The sequence below is a fragment of the Nannobrachium achirus genome (genome assembly GCF_963921795.1).
Source record: "Nannobrachium achirus genome assembly, chromosome: 12".
Taxonomy (NCBI): Eukaryota; Metazoa; Chordata; class Actinopteri; order Myctophiformes; family Myctophidae; genus Nannobrachium; species Nannobrachium achirus.
Window position 1 is genome coordinate 46,742,580 of NC_137832.1, and position 16,922 is coordinate 46,759,501.

The 16,922-nt window shown below is 41.8% G+C and overlaps 1 protein-coding gene across 1 annotated transcript; it reads right to left on the bottom strand.

The window, feature by feature from the left end:
• Positions 1-274: 274 nt before the first annotated feature.
• LOC308295198 (bifunctional methylenetetrahydrofolate dehydrogenase/cyclohydrolase 2, mitochondrial-like) lies at positions 275-14,335 on the bottom strand (the record flags this gene model as incomplete). The annotated part of the gene is made up of 8 exons (XM_080738197.1): positions 275-390; positions 1,674-1,799; positions 4,582-4,674; positions 8,410-8,517; positions 11,687-11,839; positions 12,058-12,180; positions 13,067-13,251; positions 14,184-14,335. 8 exons carry the CDS (start codon positions 14,333-14,335, stop codon positions 275-277), a joined length of 1,056 nt encoding a protein of 351 aa, XP_080594323.1.
• Between the last annotated feature and the right edge of the window lie 2,587 nt (positions 14,336-16,922).

Consider the following 16,922-nt stretch of genomic DNA (forward strand, 5'->3'; position numbering starts at 1 on the left):
TTAAACGATAAAACAAAAATAAGCATATTCATCGCAATAAAGAGAAACCAATATACATGCCAGAAAACCTTTATTTTTAACATTCTTCTTTCCAGTAAATCTGGATACTCAAAAATGATCATAACCAGCTTCAGTAGAAAAAATATGAATCTCAAATCTCAAAAAACGTAACTCTAAAAATAAATATATAATATTTAAATTAACTGTGTGTGTGTGTGTGTGTGTGTGTGTGTGTGTGTGTGTGTGTGTGTGTGTGTGTGTGTGTGTGTGTGTGTTAATGCATCAGTGCGTTCCTGGCAGCAGTCACAGTGTTCTTCATCAACATGGCCACTGTCATCGGCCCCACTCCTCCTGGGACTGGAGTAATGAAACCTGCCTTCTCCCTCACACCTGTGAAGAGCAAAAGATGGATATAGTTAGTCTATTATCAGCAACCACAGGGCGGTGATTGGAAAAGTGCTTTGGGGAAAAGGACATTTGTGCACTCATGCTGAGAGTTGATGTTTGCATGGAGGCTAAAGGTTGATAACGGAGGCATGAAACCAAATGTATTTTTATTAGCAAACTCTCTTGGCATTCCAAATCTAAATAGGGTACTGAAACTCATTTTAGCTTTTGGCAAGACAGCGAGAGTTGTTTTGCAGTCCTCCATATAACTACCAGTAAGACGCCCTAAGGGCAAAAAGCCCTCCTCGCCCTAAAGGGAGAGGTCGCACAGGACAGAATTAATTTGCAAGTGTGATTTGCGGTTGGTTGTTTAAGTTGGTCAAAATGTGGACAAAATATTCTCCCAAATATTGATATGACTGACATCTGACATAATGTTATAGACCACATGAGACTCACACAATATGTCCATATATGGGCATTCCTAGCAATGGCCTTAATATTGATGACATCAGGGATCTCCATATATGGGCAGGTCAGCTATAGCCTATAGACATAGAGGCAATTGTAAATTAATTCTGTTTTGGCCATATTCAGTATTGAGCATCCATATATGGGCATTGCCAAATATGGGTCAACAATGTGATGTCACAACAGGTCAGCTATAGACATTGAGGCGTTAAGCTCCCTTGGTCATTGAGTAAACAATGTGATGTCACAACAGGTCAGCTATAGACATTGAGGCGTTACCTACCTACCTATACTGACTGACTCACTGACGGTCAGGATCTGCCGGGTTTGATAGTAAATGCTCCCTACGGTCGCAATTATCGACTTTAAGTAGTCTTTGTTTGAAAGGAAACCATGCAGAATTACATTCATACACAGTAAAGTCCTCAGTGTTCATTTATCCATTTATAACTGAGTGTTACAAAAGAAACCAAATCGGTCCAAGAAAATACGGTAACTAGCCGAGGGTGCCCAGCGTTTTCTGGGTCATTGCGTTGGTAACATAGGCACCAAGTACTTGGAAGGCCGGTCTATGACGTCAGTCATGTCCGTGCTGTGACATTGTGGACTTTACTGCATTTCATAAAATTGCATTTAGCCAAATATGGGTCTTATTTTGTCCATGTCATTGTAGGAATTAATTTATTTTTTTGGAAATTTGTCATACATTTAAAAAAGAAGTTGCTACAACTCTACAAGGTCACAACCTGTATTGTGAGAGTGAGACTGTCGTATGACAAAGTATAGAATTGTGCTTATGTGGTTAAACTACCTACCCTCAAAGTCCACATCACCAATAAGTCGGAGCTTTCCTGTCCTTGAGTCCATAATACGGTTGATTCCAACGTCAATGACTGCTGCCCCTTCTTTCACCATGTCTGCTGTGATCAGCCCAGGAACCCCTAATAGTACAAAGGACAACAGGTTAACAGCTGTTACTGTACAGTATTCCATTATTCTTTTCCATAACCCATTAAAACCGGGAAAGCATCTGTATCATTTGAAGTTTTGGCTACATAGCACAACAGTTCTCAAAGTGGGGTGGAGGGGGTTCCATGGGGTCCCCAGCAAAAGTAGTTAATATAGCGTCACAATCATTTTAACCAGGGGTGTAAAGGTCACATGCGCACTTTATTTTACCTTGTGTTTTAAATTATTTGTTTTTAGCTTAGTTTTAGTTTTAGTCTTTGTAAAGGAACGCCTTGAATTATAGGAGGTAAACTAAAAGTTTCCTTTGAGGTTTGATTTTTCTCCTCTTCGACGGTGGCTGGGGCTTTGTTGGATACTGGCAGCAGCAGCTACTGAACCTAAAATGCTGTGTTGTGTATGCAAGGAGTGAGGATGCATTTGCACACTCACTTATAAACCTGTTATGCTAAATAGCCATTTGGGTATTTGGCTCAAGAATCAAACGCTTTAGCGTGTACGCGTGTGCACATCCGTACCTGTGTGCGTGTGTGAACAAAATAAAAACTGTGGGAATTTTGTGGTGTTGCGTGAAGCTTCCAGTACACTCCTAATTTTAACCACTTTAACCATTATTTTATACTTTGGCTATTCCAAAAATAGCAGATCAACAAGCTCATAGTATTGCATCACTTATTTTGAGATGGAGGTCTGCTGCCAAATGCATATTGTTTAAGAAAACTGTTTGGATTTAGAATCGGCATCAGCCGTAGAATCGGCCTTAATATGAGTGGAACTGGATTGTAATCAATTTCACAAAAGAGTATAATTTCAAAACCTGTGTAAAAACTAAAAATGTGGATGAAATCACTCAAATTGTGTATGTATGTGAAAAGTATACTGACATTGTTATGTGATTGACCCGGAAGAGCAAAAGGATGAACTTTAATCATAGTTATGCATGGTGGAAATAATACATTATATTTTCCAAGCATCAAAAGAACAGCCTGCATAGTATGTTTTTGAACACAACACACAGTGAAATTATAGTGTGGTAATGTCAAACAAAGGTGATGCGCGTCAGTTTTGTTGAGAAGGAGAAGACGAACATTCCACTCCAACTGATCAGACGTACAATTACTGTTAAACAAATGGAAACAAGTCTTTGAAACTAAATTACTATTAAGATTCTAATTGATTTGAACCAAAACACTGCACAGTGTATAGCATGCAGACAATGGAAGTCAATGACACACTAACCCAAACTACACCCTAAATTGAATTGTCTGCTAACCACAATGACTTGTTTGGCAACAACTTAATCCTTAACACAAACAGGATTTCTAACCACACTAATCCCAAACAAGTGCTAATTCCCATATGACACGAAAACTTGTTGATTCTTCAATAGCACGAAAAGGACCAGGATTGAATTAATCCCAAGGTAGAATACGTATTAACCACAAAACAAATTGCAAAAAGAATGTTTTCATGATGTGCAATCAGTCTCAGTCTCACTCAGAAATTCAAGTCCCATCCACCCATACATCCATCTTCAACCCCTTATCCGGAATCGGGTCGCGGGGACAGAGATTTCCAGTTTTCCCTCTCCTGAGCAACATTATCCACTTCCCCAGGCCAGTGTGGAGATGTAATATCTCCATCTGGTCTTTGGTCTGCCAGGGGGTCTGCCCTGTGAGACATGCATAGAAGACCTCCCTAGGGAGACACTCGGGAGGCATCCGCACTAGATGTCCGAACCACCTAAGCTGGCTCCTTTCCAAACGTAGGAGCAGCTGTTCTACAAAGTCTCTCTCGGGTGACTGAATTTCTCACCCTATCTAAGGAAGATGCCAGCCGCCATGAAAACTCATTTCAGCCGTATGTACCCGCAACCTTATTCTTTGGTCATGACCCACACTTCATGACCATAGGGGAGCTTTTGCAGGGAGGATGAGTGATCACATTACTCAGCCACCCTGGGAAAGTTTACGACAGTGGGACCAACATAGTGAAATTAAAACTTTTCGAAAGTTCAAAAAGGAAGATTTTTTCTCTCACTCTTTCATTCTTTTTGTTGATTTCTACATCACTTCTGCTTTCCCTTGCTGTCAAAACCTTTTATCATAATTCTAAGCATAGGCATACTCTAGCCAATCCCACTCTTTCAACTTGCAGTTGCAGAGAATACATGAAACATTTAAATAAACCACTATCATTTTGTAAACTGGCTTGATTTTCATACAATCCTTTACTATAATGGACATATCATAAATTTTAATTTAAAGTGCTATAAATTACATTTAAAGATTAGTGGTCACCGTGGTTTAAAGGATCCCAATTGAAACAAGTCAAAGGCTTTCTTGTGGTGTTTATCCTTTTAGTTTACAATGTACCTACTGTGATGTACCTTTTCCTATGCAAACATCTAATAAAGTCTTCAATCAATCCATTTTTAAAACTGTCCTTGCTATGAAATAAACTATTTTCTACTTTGAGTTTGAACTGAAAAGAGCTGCCTTGGAGTTCTCCACCTCATCATTGCACGTTTTTGATACCTGAATGGAACTTGTTTTTTTGTCTCACTCAATCAATCAATCAATCAATCAATCAATCAATCAATGGTCAAATGGTGGATTTTTCATTTTGGAACAAAACCTTTTAAATGTAAAAGTACAGGCCATTATTGACGGCATATTCATGTGGAGTGTGATGTACAGCAAAATGGCCTCCTTGTGAAATTGGCCAATGAAACATGACACTGAAGCAATTGATTACCTGCTGCTGCAATAACGATGTCAGCCAGGCTTGTTAGCTCTTTCAGTCTCTCCCTAGGGGTACACCTGTGGGCGATGGTCACTGTGGCGTCACCTGAGGGGGCATGGAATTTAAAATGAGATTTAGCAAAATAAAGAATATGAATTGACAATGCAATGTCATGCTCAAAGCTCACATTTAGTGTAGAGCTGTGTCTCATTTGCAAGGAAGCTCCCTGACTAGGTAGTACCAGATTATTACCTGGCACTTTCCCGTCCAAGAAGTGCACATGAATTGAGACAACCTAGAAAGGTAGGGTCATGCGCCTTACGTAACATTTTTTTTTTTCAAATTAACCAGATGTAAGGGTCACTGATCTCGACACATGGCCTTATGGGATATTCATAGTTGAAGCTAACAGTCATCCAAATTAGTACCATGCTAACGCTCAGGTGCACGTCACTTCAGCCCAACCAGGGCTTTCTCCCACTCAGAGAACTTCCCCCATTCAAAGGATTCCACTGGCTGGAGGATATTGGAATGGAGGGGGTGGAGTGGGGTATGAAGGGAGACAAAGACAGTGGGAAGGGCCATAGCATCAGAGGAATGGAGGGCAAGTCACAGCACATCAGACCTCCATGTGTGCGTAGGGAGGGATATGTGGGAACTGAGGGGGGGCAGATAGAAATATGTGAGACCCTTCAGCTAGACTTCCCGTTCCCGAGTTCAATAGGTGAACGACCCGAAGGGGTCATAGACAACGTTATATTGTAAATGGCTAAGTGTTTATTATGTCTCTCTTTTGGAGAATCCTGGGGGGCACCCGGGTTAAAGATCATCAGAGATGTTGCTACTGTAGGTTACTTTCTGACAAGGGGTTAGCTCATGCTGGCCAGGTTTCAGTTGTGGGTTTTTCCTAAAAGACCAAAATCACATAAAACGAGAGAATAAAAGTACTAAAACGTGTCATGGAAAATTACAGAGATTTCTTTGTCATTCCATTATATTGTAGAAAGCAAGAACGCTTCAAGATGTGTTGGTCTTTCCAGTCTTACAAGATGATACAGTTATGCATGTGCACAACAGATCTTGATGCAAGCTTCCAGAAACTAAATACAATTTTGATATAATTTTCTCCAAATTAGGCTCAACACTGACACCTTCACCAAGCTGGCTCACTTGCCGTGGATTTGATCAGCAGTGCAACTCGATCAATTATTGCCAGACTCTGTGTCCATATTAATGTGAAGGATTACACCAAGATCACCAAGTTAGGGCCATCATTTAGCAAGAATAGTATTTGCGACCGTAGGTCACATTTAGTTTGAAAACCTGCAGATCATGTTCGTGCCTCATGTCACGCTCCATACTGTATGGCCAGGACATCTCCATATATGGAGCTGGCCAATACCTGTACATCTGACGCCCTTAGGTGTCTTACTGGTAGTTTAACTCTGCCGTATTAAGAAACTCTGATGTTTCAGCGCGACCTCGCCCTTTCGGGCGTCCATAATATATGTAAAAAATAAAAATAAAAATTCTGAATGGAGGTCAATGTACATCAGGGGAAATAGTGTGGAGAGGTATGACTAATTAAAAGGATAGTTTATCTTGTTACATTTGGGTTTGATAAGGCACATTTGAAATAGGCACTTCGATTAACGGTACTGACAAGTTTCCCTGGAAGCGTGTTGCATTTTGTAGCAATGATACTTGTCAGTATCTACTGGATAGTTTGTAGTAGATAATGGCTAGCTGACCGCATTCCTAGTAACCCCCGTAACGTGGTGGCAATTTAAAAATGTGTCAAGTTGTCAACTATTTGACAAGAACCTTAGGACATGCAATATCAAAACCAAATGTGAAAATATGAACTACTTCTTTAAGGCTGAAGCTTGATTGATTGAATACTTTATTACAGTGCAAAAAGTACAGAGGTACAGCTATACAATAATGCTAAAAGGTAACACAAAAAGCCCTGAGGGCTTGTTTCCACTGTGGTCCTACAGTATGTATTCAATTCATATAAAGACTTACAATACTATACAACAGGGGTCTTCAACGTTTTCAGGCCGGGGACCCCCAAACTGATGGGGAGATGGAGCAGGGACCCCCTACCACCTCGTAGGGTGGGGGGGTCGGGGCTACGACATATCTTTTATTTTAAACAAGTACAAGTTACAGCGAGCAGGGTGGGCTGTACCACTACCATTTCTAAACATACTACTTATTAACTGAGAACCAATGTCAATAATATCAACAATCTGTCAATTGCATAGTATGTATTCAAGCTATTCAAAATGGATAGAATCATGATTTATTTTTTTAACATAAATGTGGAAAATGTCAAAAAAAAAAAAAAAAAAAAAAACATTTTTTGAAATATTTATTTTTATTTTTTATCAAGCAATAATTTCGCGGACCCCCTGCAGTACCTCCGCGGACCCCCTAGGGGTCGTGGACCCCCTGTTGAAGACCCCTGCTATACAAGAAAGCATCATTATTAGGAGCAGTAAAAGTACATTTACAGAAAACCAGTGGGTGGTCATTTCTTTTGGCAAGGTTCTCTTTTATGGCAGTTTGGAACACTCCTGGTGTGATTCATAACCCGGCAATGAGTCACAGAGGAGATTCAGATTCTAAGAAATTGAGATATGGGGAAAGCCGGAAATGTTGTAAAATGGTTCCCATCAGAAGCCTATTACGTGGTCATGACATTTTTATCAAGGCTTTTACCTGATAACCATTGTTTCTGTGGCTGACAATGATACACTAAAGTAGAAGACAGGACATCTGTAGTCAACGATCATACTCTTCTACAGCTTTTTGTTTTCATTTTTGCACTTATTTAGACACGGTTATTTAGATCTATGGGTTGCTTTGATCAAGATTGTTCCGGTTCATGCCCGGTGCTATTGCCCCATATTGCAAATTCCATCCTGCATTTCCCCAAAACCGCTACCCCGCCTTCTTCCTGCAGCCATACAAGAATATGTGGGATTGCCAGCCACCAGTGGTTGATTCCAAAAATCACTTCCTGCACTGCCCTTCACTAGAAAGACGTGTAGCGGCAGCTATTGTTTGATAACGAGGCGGAGGGCCATTGCACTCTCCCCTTTCATCAGTCTCACCGTGATGAACACTTTTATGGTCATTAGATTTGTGCCAGGGAAAGTCCAGATGGTGCAACATCTTTTGATTACAAAGCAACCCAATAGACTGGTATTTATCATGTGAGGTAATACCATTGTTTCATTATGAGCCAAACATAATGCAATACCCACACAGAGACAAGCAGGTCTCAGGTCTCTGTGTGTCTATGAGGGTATTGCATAGTGTTTGGGTCATAATGAAACACTGGTATATAATGATGCATATACCATGCACACAAGAAAGCACTCACGCACGTGTAGTGATGCATGGAAGCGGGGATTGAACCCGGGGCTCCCACTCGCCAGACCAACACACAACCCGTCGTGCCATTAGGGCTGAGCCCGATTAGCAGGACTGTTGTGGTGCTGTTCTTGGCTGTACTAACTATGGGAGCTACAATCACCCCCCACAATCTTTGGAGAGCGTCCTCGTGCTTCACACTTCATGCCGCGGACCGCTGCACACAACGTCCCTCATGCGAGGATATCGCGCTCCTCTATATCACGCTCCCCGACTACGCCAGATTGTAGTGATGCGCGGAAGCGGGGATTGAACCCCGGGCTCCCACTTGCCAGACCAACACGCAATGGTCGTACCAATAGGGCCGAGCCCGATTGGCAGGGCTGTTATGGGCTGGTTCATGGCTGTACTATGGGAGCTACACACGCACGCACGCGCGCACACACACACTCTTACCTCCAGGACGTTCATGGTTCCGGTCAGTGTGCAGCAACATGGCGATTGGCATCCCAACATTTTTGGAACGCCCAGCCACCAGCACATTCTTTCCCACTGTCTCTATACCTGCACAGATTAAAATACACACTCGGTTGGCAATTGGTTGATTACTTGCAATAGAGTGGCACATCAATGAGACCCATCACATGAAGCCCATCAAAGGGCAAAGCTTGTACATTTTCATCATACGATATGAAGTACCAGTAAGACTCCCTAATCGAGAGATAAGCGACCATCAGGTTTAGGACAAAATCTGTAGGAGCAGTGTCCAAAGCAGTGTCCAAAAATGAGTCTTGCAAAAATCGGCCTGATGGTGGCGCTAAAAGGGACAGATCCATGTTGATAACATGACTCTAGACATACTGTGTACCGCTTTGCGTGATTTTAGGGAAAAATGTGACGGAGCAATGTCCAAAAATGTGTTTTGCAAGAATTGGCCTCATGGTGGCGCCAGAAGAGGGGCATGTGAGAAATGAGGGGTGGAGGTTGTGGTTTGGCAGCCAAGGAGTTTGTGCAAAGTTTGGCATGGATAGGGGCAACAGTGGCGGAGATATAAGTAGGGGAAAAGTGTGATGTGACGGACCGACTGACTGACTGACAGCCGGTGGAGGTTTTGATACTGACTGAAAGACTGACAGACTGTTCTCTCCATGTCTCCAAGGGTAGATACCCTCACAAAAACATGTAGTAGTCCTGGTTTCTATACCGCCTCCCCCTGGCCAGCCGGGGCTCCCCAGACGTGGCAGAGGGAGAGCAGAAACCAGGACTACAGCTTAGGCAATTGGCACTGGGTGAAAAAAAAATGGGTTACAAAAATCGTGGGATAAAAATAAAGAAACAAATCTCTAAAATGTATGTCTGAGTGAAGTGAACAGAAAAGGAGACAAATGAGACACACTGCCAGGAGTAATATTTATTCTATGTGATCAAAGACAAATATGTTTTGGTAGTCATACTTTAGTGTCATACTAAATCGTGTACCGCAGTCTGGCACCACAATGTCGCGCCCATCCCAGTTAACACCTCTTTTGTCGGCAAAGACAAAAGTGACTGATGGAAGAGTAGGAGGATAGGTATGCATGTGAACAGGACATTTCACAGAATTGTTTGGTGTCGCTGAATGGAACCCTGGATCATTTAATCTTAGGTGGATAACTTTGGAAAAATATGTAAAACTTGTTGTGGACACAGAGAAACCGAATATTATGTATCGCTTTACCATGCATTTCATGGATTTAATACTGTTTCACTTATCATTCCATTCTCTGACCATTCTGCAAACCTAAAAAAATCCATAATTTTCATGTAACCCTTTAACTCTCAACTTTCACTCAGTATAAAAATATCTCAGAATCTAAATCCCTTATTTCACACAGGGTTAGGGTTAGGGGCTTTGGAACTGTGAGTTGTTTGGGATAAATAATTACTGCAGTCATTAGACTGGTCATAGGTTTAATAATGCCCTAAACACATTCAGTATCATGGGTCAAACATTCTAGCCACCCAATATTTTGGTTTAATGTAGACCTGAGTAATACATCAAATGCTGCCAATATATTCAAATGAATGATATGGGGGAAGATATTTTGAGACGAAATTCTACAAATCTGTGCTGTTGTGTCTCATTTCAGCAGACATACAACATCAGAATGAGAAATGTCTCTTAAGAAAATATCAAAGTCACATTGCATAGCTCTGTTTAAATAGTTCTGACTTTCACTGCCTTGCCAGTGATGACTCCGTAAAAAGAATGATCATGTGGCGCCATCTAAAGGCAATAGAAAGATATGAGCAAGTAGAGATAAGCGAACTCTGTTTACACATGGCATTATCATTCGGTACATCCTGGGTGATTGTATTCAGTACTGGGAGTTGATTGGTAGGTGTGGTGCTCAACCTCAGCAATTCATCTCCCAGGGGTCTAGCGTATTGTAGATAGGGATATACTATCCTGTGTTCTTGGCTGATACCTACAATAAACGTCTCTGACCAACTTACTTACATCACATTATAAAAGGTTAGGCAAGATTATATTAACACTTTACTGTGTACCAAATATGAAAATTCATTCATTAGGCATTTAGCAGACACTCTTATACGAAGCGACTTACAAGTGGGAGATCGGAGAACAAGCTTTCAGCCCATTGTTTTAGTGTGTACTGCAAGCTCAGCACAAATCAAATTGGCACGCCATTTCTTTTCTGCTGATGCTGTTGGGACATAATTTTAGGAGGAGTACAAAAATGCATATGGCTTGGAGCGACAGTTCCATTTACATTTGATTATTTTTATATATTTATTTGACCTTTATTTTCCAGGAAGTCCGATAGAGATCATACATCTCTTTGACAAGACAGATAAGCTTGCAGCAACAACAATGCATCAGGGAGAGGCCTTACAAAAAGCTATGACTATCATCCCCATGTAATCTGTAAGAAACAGGTAACCACATTAAACCTTGCCTCCTCATTTTGAGCATGTCATTATAGGCAAAAACTAAAGGTAAATTTAAAAAAGGTTTTATGATTATTATTATTTAAAAAAAATAGCAGGTCTACAAGCTCTCCACCAAAAGCCGAAGTAAAAAATAGGGCTTACGTGGTTAAATGAAAGCAATATTTGGTAACTTTTTATGTTACATTCACTTAAAAATAAACCAACGCTCACCCCAAAACACTCACATGCATACTGCCACATGCACAACACAGTAGAGGCGTGCATCCATATTGTGCCGCACTCAATCTGTAAGTGATTCGATTACATTTTTTGTTTCCATAAGCCTATTTTCTTCATTTTTTTAGCGAGACTAAAAATCGAAACGAAAATCAGCCAGAAGAGAATGGGTGGAAATAATAACGGTTAAAGGCAGTGCTCAGCAAACAGAAGGGTGGTCTAAAAGGCTATCTAAAATAACTAAGTATAAGAACTGAAGTATAACTATAATAATTGCGTCATGCATCATGGCCTTGATATTATAACTTCGTTAGCCTATATTCTCATAGCAAGGGTGGTTTAAAAGAAATAAGAGTGGCAGCCGACCTGGCGTTTATGTAGGCTAATATAAATATAATAATTGCCTATGTTGTTCTCATAGCGAACACTGAGGACGGTGTGTGGGGCAGATCGATTGCAGTGCTATTTGGAAGCACGCGCCATAGAGTGTAAAGGCAGATTGCAGCAAACCAAGATCAGTGACATGTTGGAGTGGATGCCTTGACGTGATCAAAAAGTTTACCTGCTCTTTTAATGATCTCCCAGACGGCGGCGGGCGTGGCAGGCACCATGGACCTCTGGTCCAAACACAGCTTGCCAATATTTACAATATGGAATCCATCCACGTCCTTCTCTGGTGCGATGGCATTACACACAGCCCGCTCATTGATGTGCTCTACACAAGGTGGAAGATGCACAGATGTTCAATGGTTATGTTCTGTTTTTATTCCCATTTTATATCTTCAAAATGACCTTTTCTAGTTCGCGGACAGCCCTAGAAGCGCTACCCCAAAAGAAAATGTGTCAATCTTTGACTACAGACAAATGGCTGCCTTTTGAATTGATTGATTTTGGTTTGCTTTTCAGAATGGGCAGTAGTATCATTTTCTTTACCAGGGAGTGGCAGCTGCACTAGCAGACCGCTGACCTTCCAGTCCCGGTTCATTTGGTCAATCAACTCCAGAAGTTCCTCTTGGGTCACTGAGCTGGGACGCACCACTGTATCACTGGAGATACCTAGACGCACACAGCAGAAAACATAGCAATAGAGTAAATGGCGGCATGGTGCATTTATATATTGGCCTTTCTCAAACACACTTTACAATGTGCATAACATTCACCCATTCACACACACTGATAACAGAGGAAGCCACAAGGCTTCAAGGCCTTGTACTGTGAGGAATTGTAAGCTTGTAGATCAGCAATTTTCACAATCCTTTCCTCCATCTCACTTAATATGGTATTGGTATTAAAAAAGTCATTAAATTGTAACTTTAGAAATGTGCAGATTGCAGGAACACACTGTACGATATGGAAGTGGTCAGGGAGTCATCAGATCGTTAAAGTATTTTACACTAAACAAGTTTCTTTCTTGAAAGCAGCTGTCATGATATTCTTACTACACTACACGATTGATCGCCGAGAAGGGATCACACATTGCACAAATTTTCACAGGACTCATAGCAGTGTTGTAGCCAAAACTGATGCTTCTCGCAATGCTTCTAGCAGCCCAGTCGGCCACAGAGCCATATCTAACCTGCCAGATATTCAGAAACGCTCTGGAAGCTCTCGCTGAGCGCCGGAATCGTGTAATGATCTTGTCGAGGAGGCTTTCACACACAACGAGCAAAACCTTGGCGAGCAAAGCCAGATCTTGCATCAGATCGAGCGCCAAAAATGGTCGGTGACAACATAATCAGAGCAAGTATCTTACAGTATGTACGAGCCCTTACCAGTATAATGTATGTTGGTTTGTTTACTGTTTAGCTAATCATCTGGGGACACCCCAAAATCATTTGGGGTGTCCCCAAATTATTTTGGGGTCCTCGCTGACCCCTTGTTTGGGAACCACTGTCCTACTGTACATGTGTGGAGGTGCGTGGTGATGATGATGATGTCTGACCTAGTATGCTGGCTGCCCTGGTCTTGTTCCTAACATAGGTGCGGCTGGCTGGGTCGTCCCCCACCAACAGGACTCTGAGGTGGGGTCTGGTGTTGCCCTGGGCCATCAGCTCCTCCACATCATGCTGGATCTCTCTGTGTAGCTGACGTGCCATCTCTGTCCCAGAGATCACCACAGCAGCATGTCTGCTCCATCCACCATACCACATGAAAGACAGAAATACATGCACACAATCAATGCATTGAATACATTTTTTTTGGGGGGGGGGGGGGGGGGGGCACATTTGACTGACAGGAAATGGGGGGAGAGATGGGGAGTGACACGCGGCAAAGGTCGTCCGGATCGGGAATCGAACCAGCGACGCCGCCAGGCATCCATGCCTATGTGGCAATGCCTAAGTTAAGTTGCATGCGCCTGGACCAGTAGGCCAGCGGGCGCACTAATCAATTAATTGAATAATGTTGAACTTGACAAAACAAAATAGAGAATATTATAAAGTCAAATATAATATCTGTGGTATTTTTCTAATAAATAAATCATAGGCTATTATACAAAATATCGGAATGTCCATGTGTGCTTAACAGCTACTGGCTTGTGTGTGCGTCAGTGTGTGCGACGTGCGTGCGCGCGCGCGCGTATGTGTAAATCTCTACAGAATGTTTGGTGGTCCAGTCTGGGACTCTGGGTCCCTTCCTGAAACAAAACAGCTGACAAACAAACAGGTGTTCATGACAGATGACACTGCGACGCATGGTGATGACCCATGGATAACCTTGACAATCTCATCCACTCTCCAGTCTCCACCTTGTTTCGCTCTCTCCAGCAGCCAACATTAGATTACTCTCCTAGTGCGTGCAATGTTCTTCACGCAAGGCAACACAGGACGTCTTATGTAACGCGAACACGTTTGTTGACAGTCAGGCTATATTCAGTTTTTATCGGGTCGAAAATCTAACCTCGTGGCATTCTGTGATTCTGCTAAAGCTGCATGCACCTGCACTGCTGTCACTCACATCCTCTCTCACACGTGACGATATTATTCCAGCACCGGCAAAAGCATCGGACATCATCAGCGATGCGATGATGACTGCAGCAGTAGTTATTATTATTCATTTACCGTATCGCTGACTGGCACAGATGTCTCCTCTGGTTCTCGCATTTTCTATGCGTCCGCAGTGTGGCACGGCAGCAGTGATGATGGTGTAACGCGGCTATTAATCCGCTACAGATTCTGAAGGAGGAGCGTGGCGGTGGAACACAGGCCGCCATGTTTGCGTGCCAGAGCTATTGTGTACGTGTGTGTGTGTGTGTGTGTGTGTGTGTGTGTGTGTGTGTGTGTGTGTGTGTGTGCGTGCGCGCGTGTGCGTAAAAGAGGCAGAGCGTATTTACTGTCTGGTCTAGAGATTACATTCCGCGCAGTAGTAGGCCTACTACTAATATGATGGAGCTAATCTGGAAAATAAAATAGACCACTTGTGAGGTTCATGAATCATGAGGTATCATCATAATCACATCTATAATCCTGTACAATCTAATAATACATTGGCCTGTATTATATTATTATATTGCCTATACATTAAATATTATACATTTAGGCTACATAGCTATGTAGGCTATAAAAACCACCAGTGACATAAGTGGCAGTGGGGTTGTTTTGTTTGTAGTTTTGAGCAGCATCATCCATATACAGGCAGCTGATGCAATCAGTCAGGATACTCTATGCATGGTGGTGCACCTGTAGAAAATGCAGCATAGTGTCTCTGTCAGGGGGAAACCACAGAGACTGTTACTTTTCAGAATTCAAATTCCAAAGTAGCTAAGGCAGCAGATCTACTATTTCACAAGACTTCACACAGCGTTTAGAGCTTGTGGAGCTTGCTACTTTTGATTATTTTGTGTGACGCTGTAGTATGATCAAGAAGGCAAGGGCACTAATTTAGGGAATAAAGTATATATATATATATATATATATATATATATATATATATATATATATATATATAGCCTATATGAAATATGGTGACATATACCCGACAGCAACGATAAACTGGTGTCCATGCCAAACCTCCTCAGCCTGCAGAGAAGAAGAGAATTTGTCAAGGCCGCCACATGGTGGGACCAGCCAGAGGTGTGTTCTAGATTTTTTTGGAGGGTATAGATAATGCCAACATGTGGTTAATACTGAATCCAAAGAACTTAAGTTGCTCACTTGTCTTTCCACAACAAACCCATTGATGTGAATGGTAGCCTGTCCTATATTTTGCGTAATTACAATTATGTTGAGATGGAGGTTTTTCTTGTGACACCATGACTCACAGGTGCTTCACAAGGGGGGGAAAGTGGGACTGAGTTACTATAGGGTCCAAGGTGGAGAGGCCTTAATTATTTTATACTTTAGCAATTGAAAAATTACAGATTGGTATACAAGCTTGGTGCAGCGCTGTGAACTTGTAGATCTGCTATTTTAGAAAAGTGGTGAGAATCTTTGAGTATATGTATTTTTAAGCGAACATTTGTGCTTCAAACTTTGCTTCTGGGGGGGACGGGGGGTCCCTGGAACTAAATATTTTGAGATGGGGGTCCGTGGCCAAATACATATCATTTTGGGGGTCCTTCACATGAAAAGGTCTGAGCACCCACGAGAGGAGGTTGCCCATGCACTGACATAGAAAGAAGGATTAGAAGGATTTTAAATATTCAAAGACTTGCACAAATGTCATGATTTTTCTAAAATAGCAGATCTATAAGCTCGCTGTGAGCTTATATATCTGCTATTTTTCAATAGTTAAAGTACCCAGGGCCCAGAATTTGGTGCGACACCCCTGATGACTCACTTCCTGTCTGTATAGGTTGTCTCATTTATAGTCTGAAACCATAGGCCAGGGGTCAGCAAGTACGTTTGGCCACGGGCCAAACCTTGTCAGAGACATTAGATGGAGGGCCAGAATACAATCAATGGCTAATTTAGGACAAGTTTTCGCAACAACCTTTATATAAAATAATAATAACTACCGTGTTTTGTTATAAAAGTTAATGTGTGTGGTATAAAAATTTATAGAAAAGCATGTGGAATCAAAAGTTACAGGTGCACATAGAAATACTAATGTAATCGTTTTTGTGCAGGCTCATCCTTGAATGTGGCACTTTAATTAAAAAAGTTTCAAAATAATATTTTATCTGGAGACAGATAGGCTACTTCTTTTCGAACAAGAGCTCTATCATGGTTCAGGGTCCCTTAGAACGGAGAGAAACAATGTATTGTTTAAGGCATGTGAAACACATCTTTGGTTTTTCATCCAAAAGTCTCAAGAGGAAAAGTTGACAGTGAGAACATAACCAGGGACGGACTGGGACTAAAATTCAGCCCTGGCATCTTGGCCAGACCAGCCCCCACAAACAGCGCGCGCGAAGATACTCTACCGGTCGAGGGCGGCACATATGTAAATACACACAAGTGTATACAAGTGTTTAATACCACAACTTTTAACTAACTACACAATCCATAAATTGTATAAGTTAGCATAGAGTTCTCACCACCAACAAGTGGAGTATGAATATGATTAGTGCCAAAATGTGTCAGAACTTTGGCTATTTATTATTATTATTTTATTTTACACCAGCCCCCCCAGCCCCCTAGCCTACCAGCCCACCGGGCAAATGCCCTGTATGCCAGATGGCCAGCCCGCCCCTGAACATAACATTCAAAGAATGTTAATGGAACTATGTGTTCATCCTACCCAGTTATCAATTAAAATATATTGCTGTCCATATCCTAGCTACCTGGACTGTCAGTCAGCTATTTTAAATGATTTACAAAATATTTTGTCGGGTCAAATATTATTGCTGCCGGGCCAGT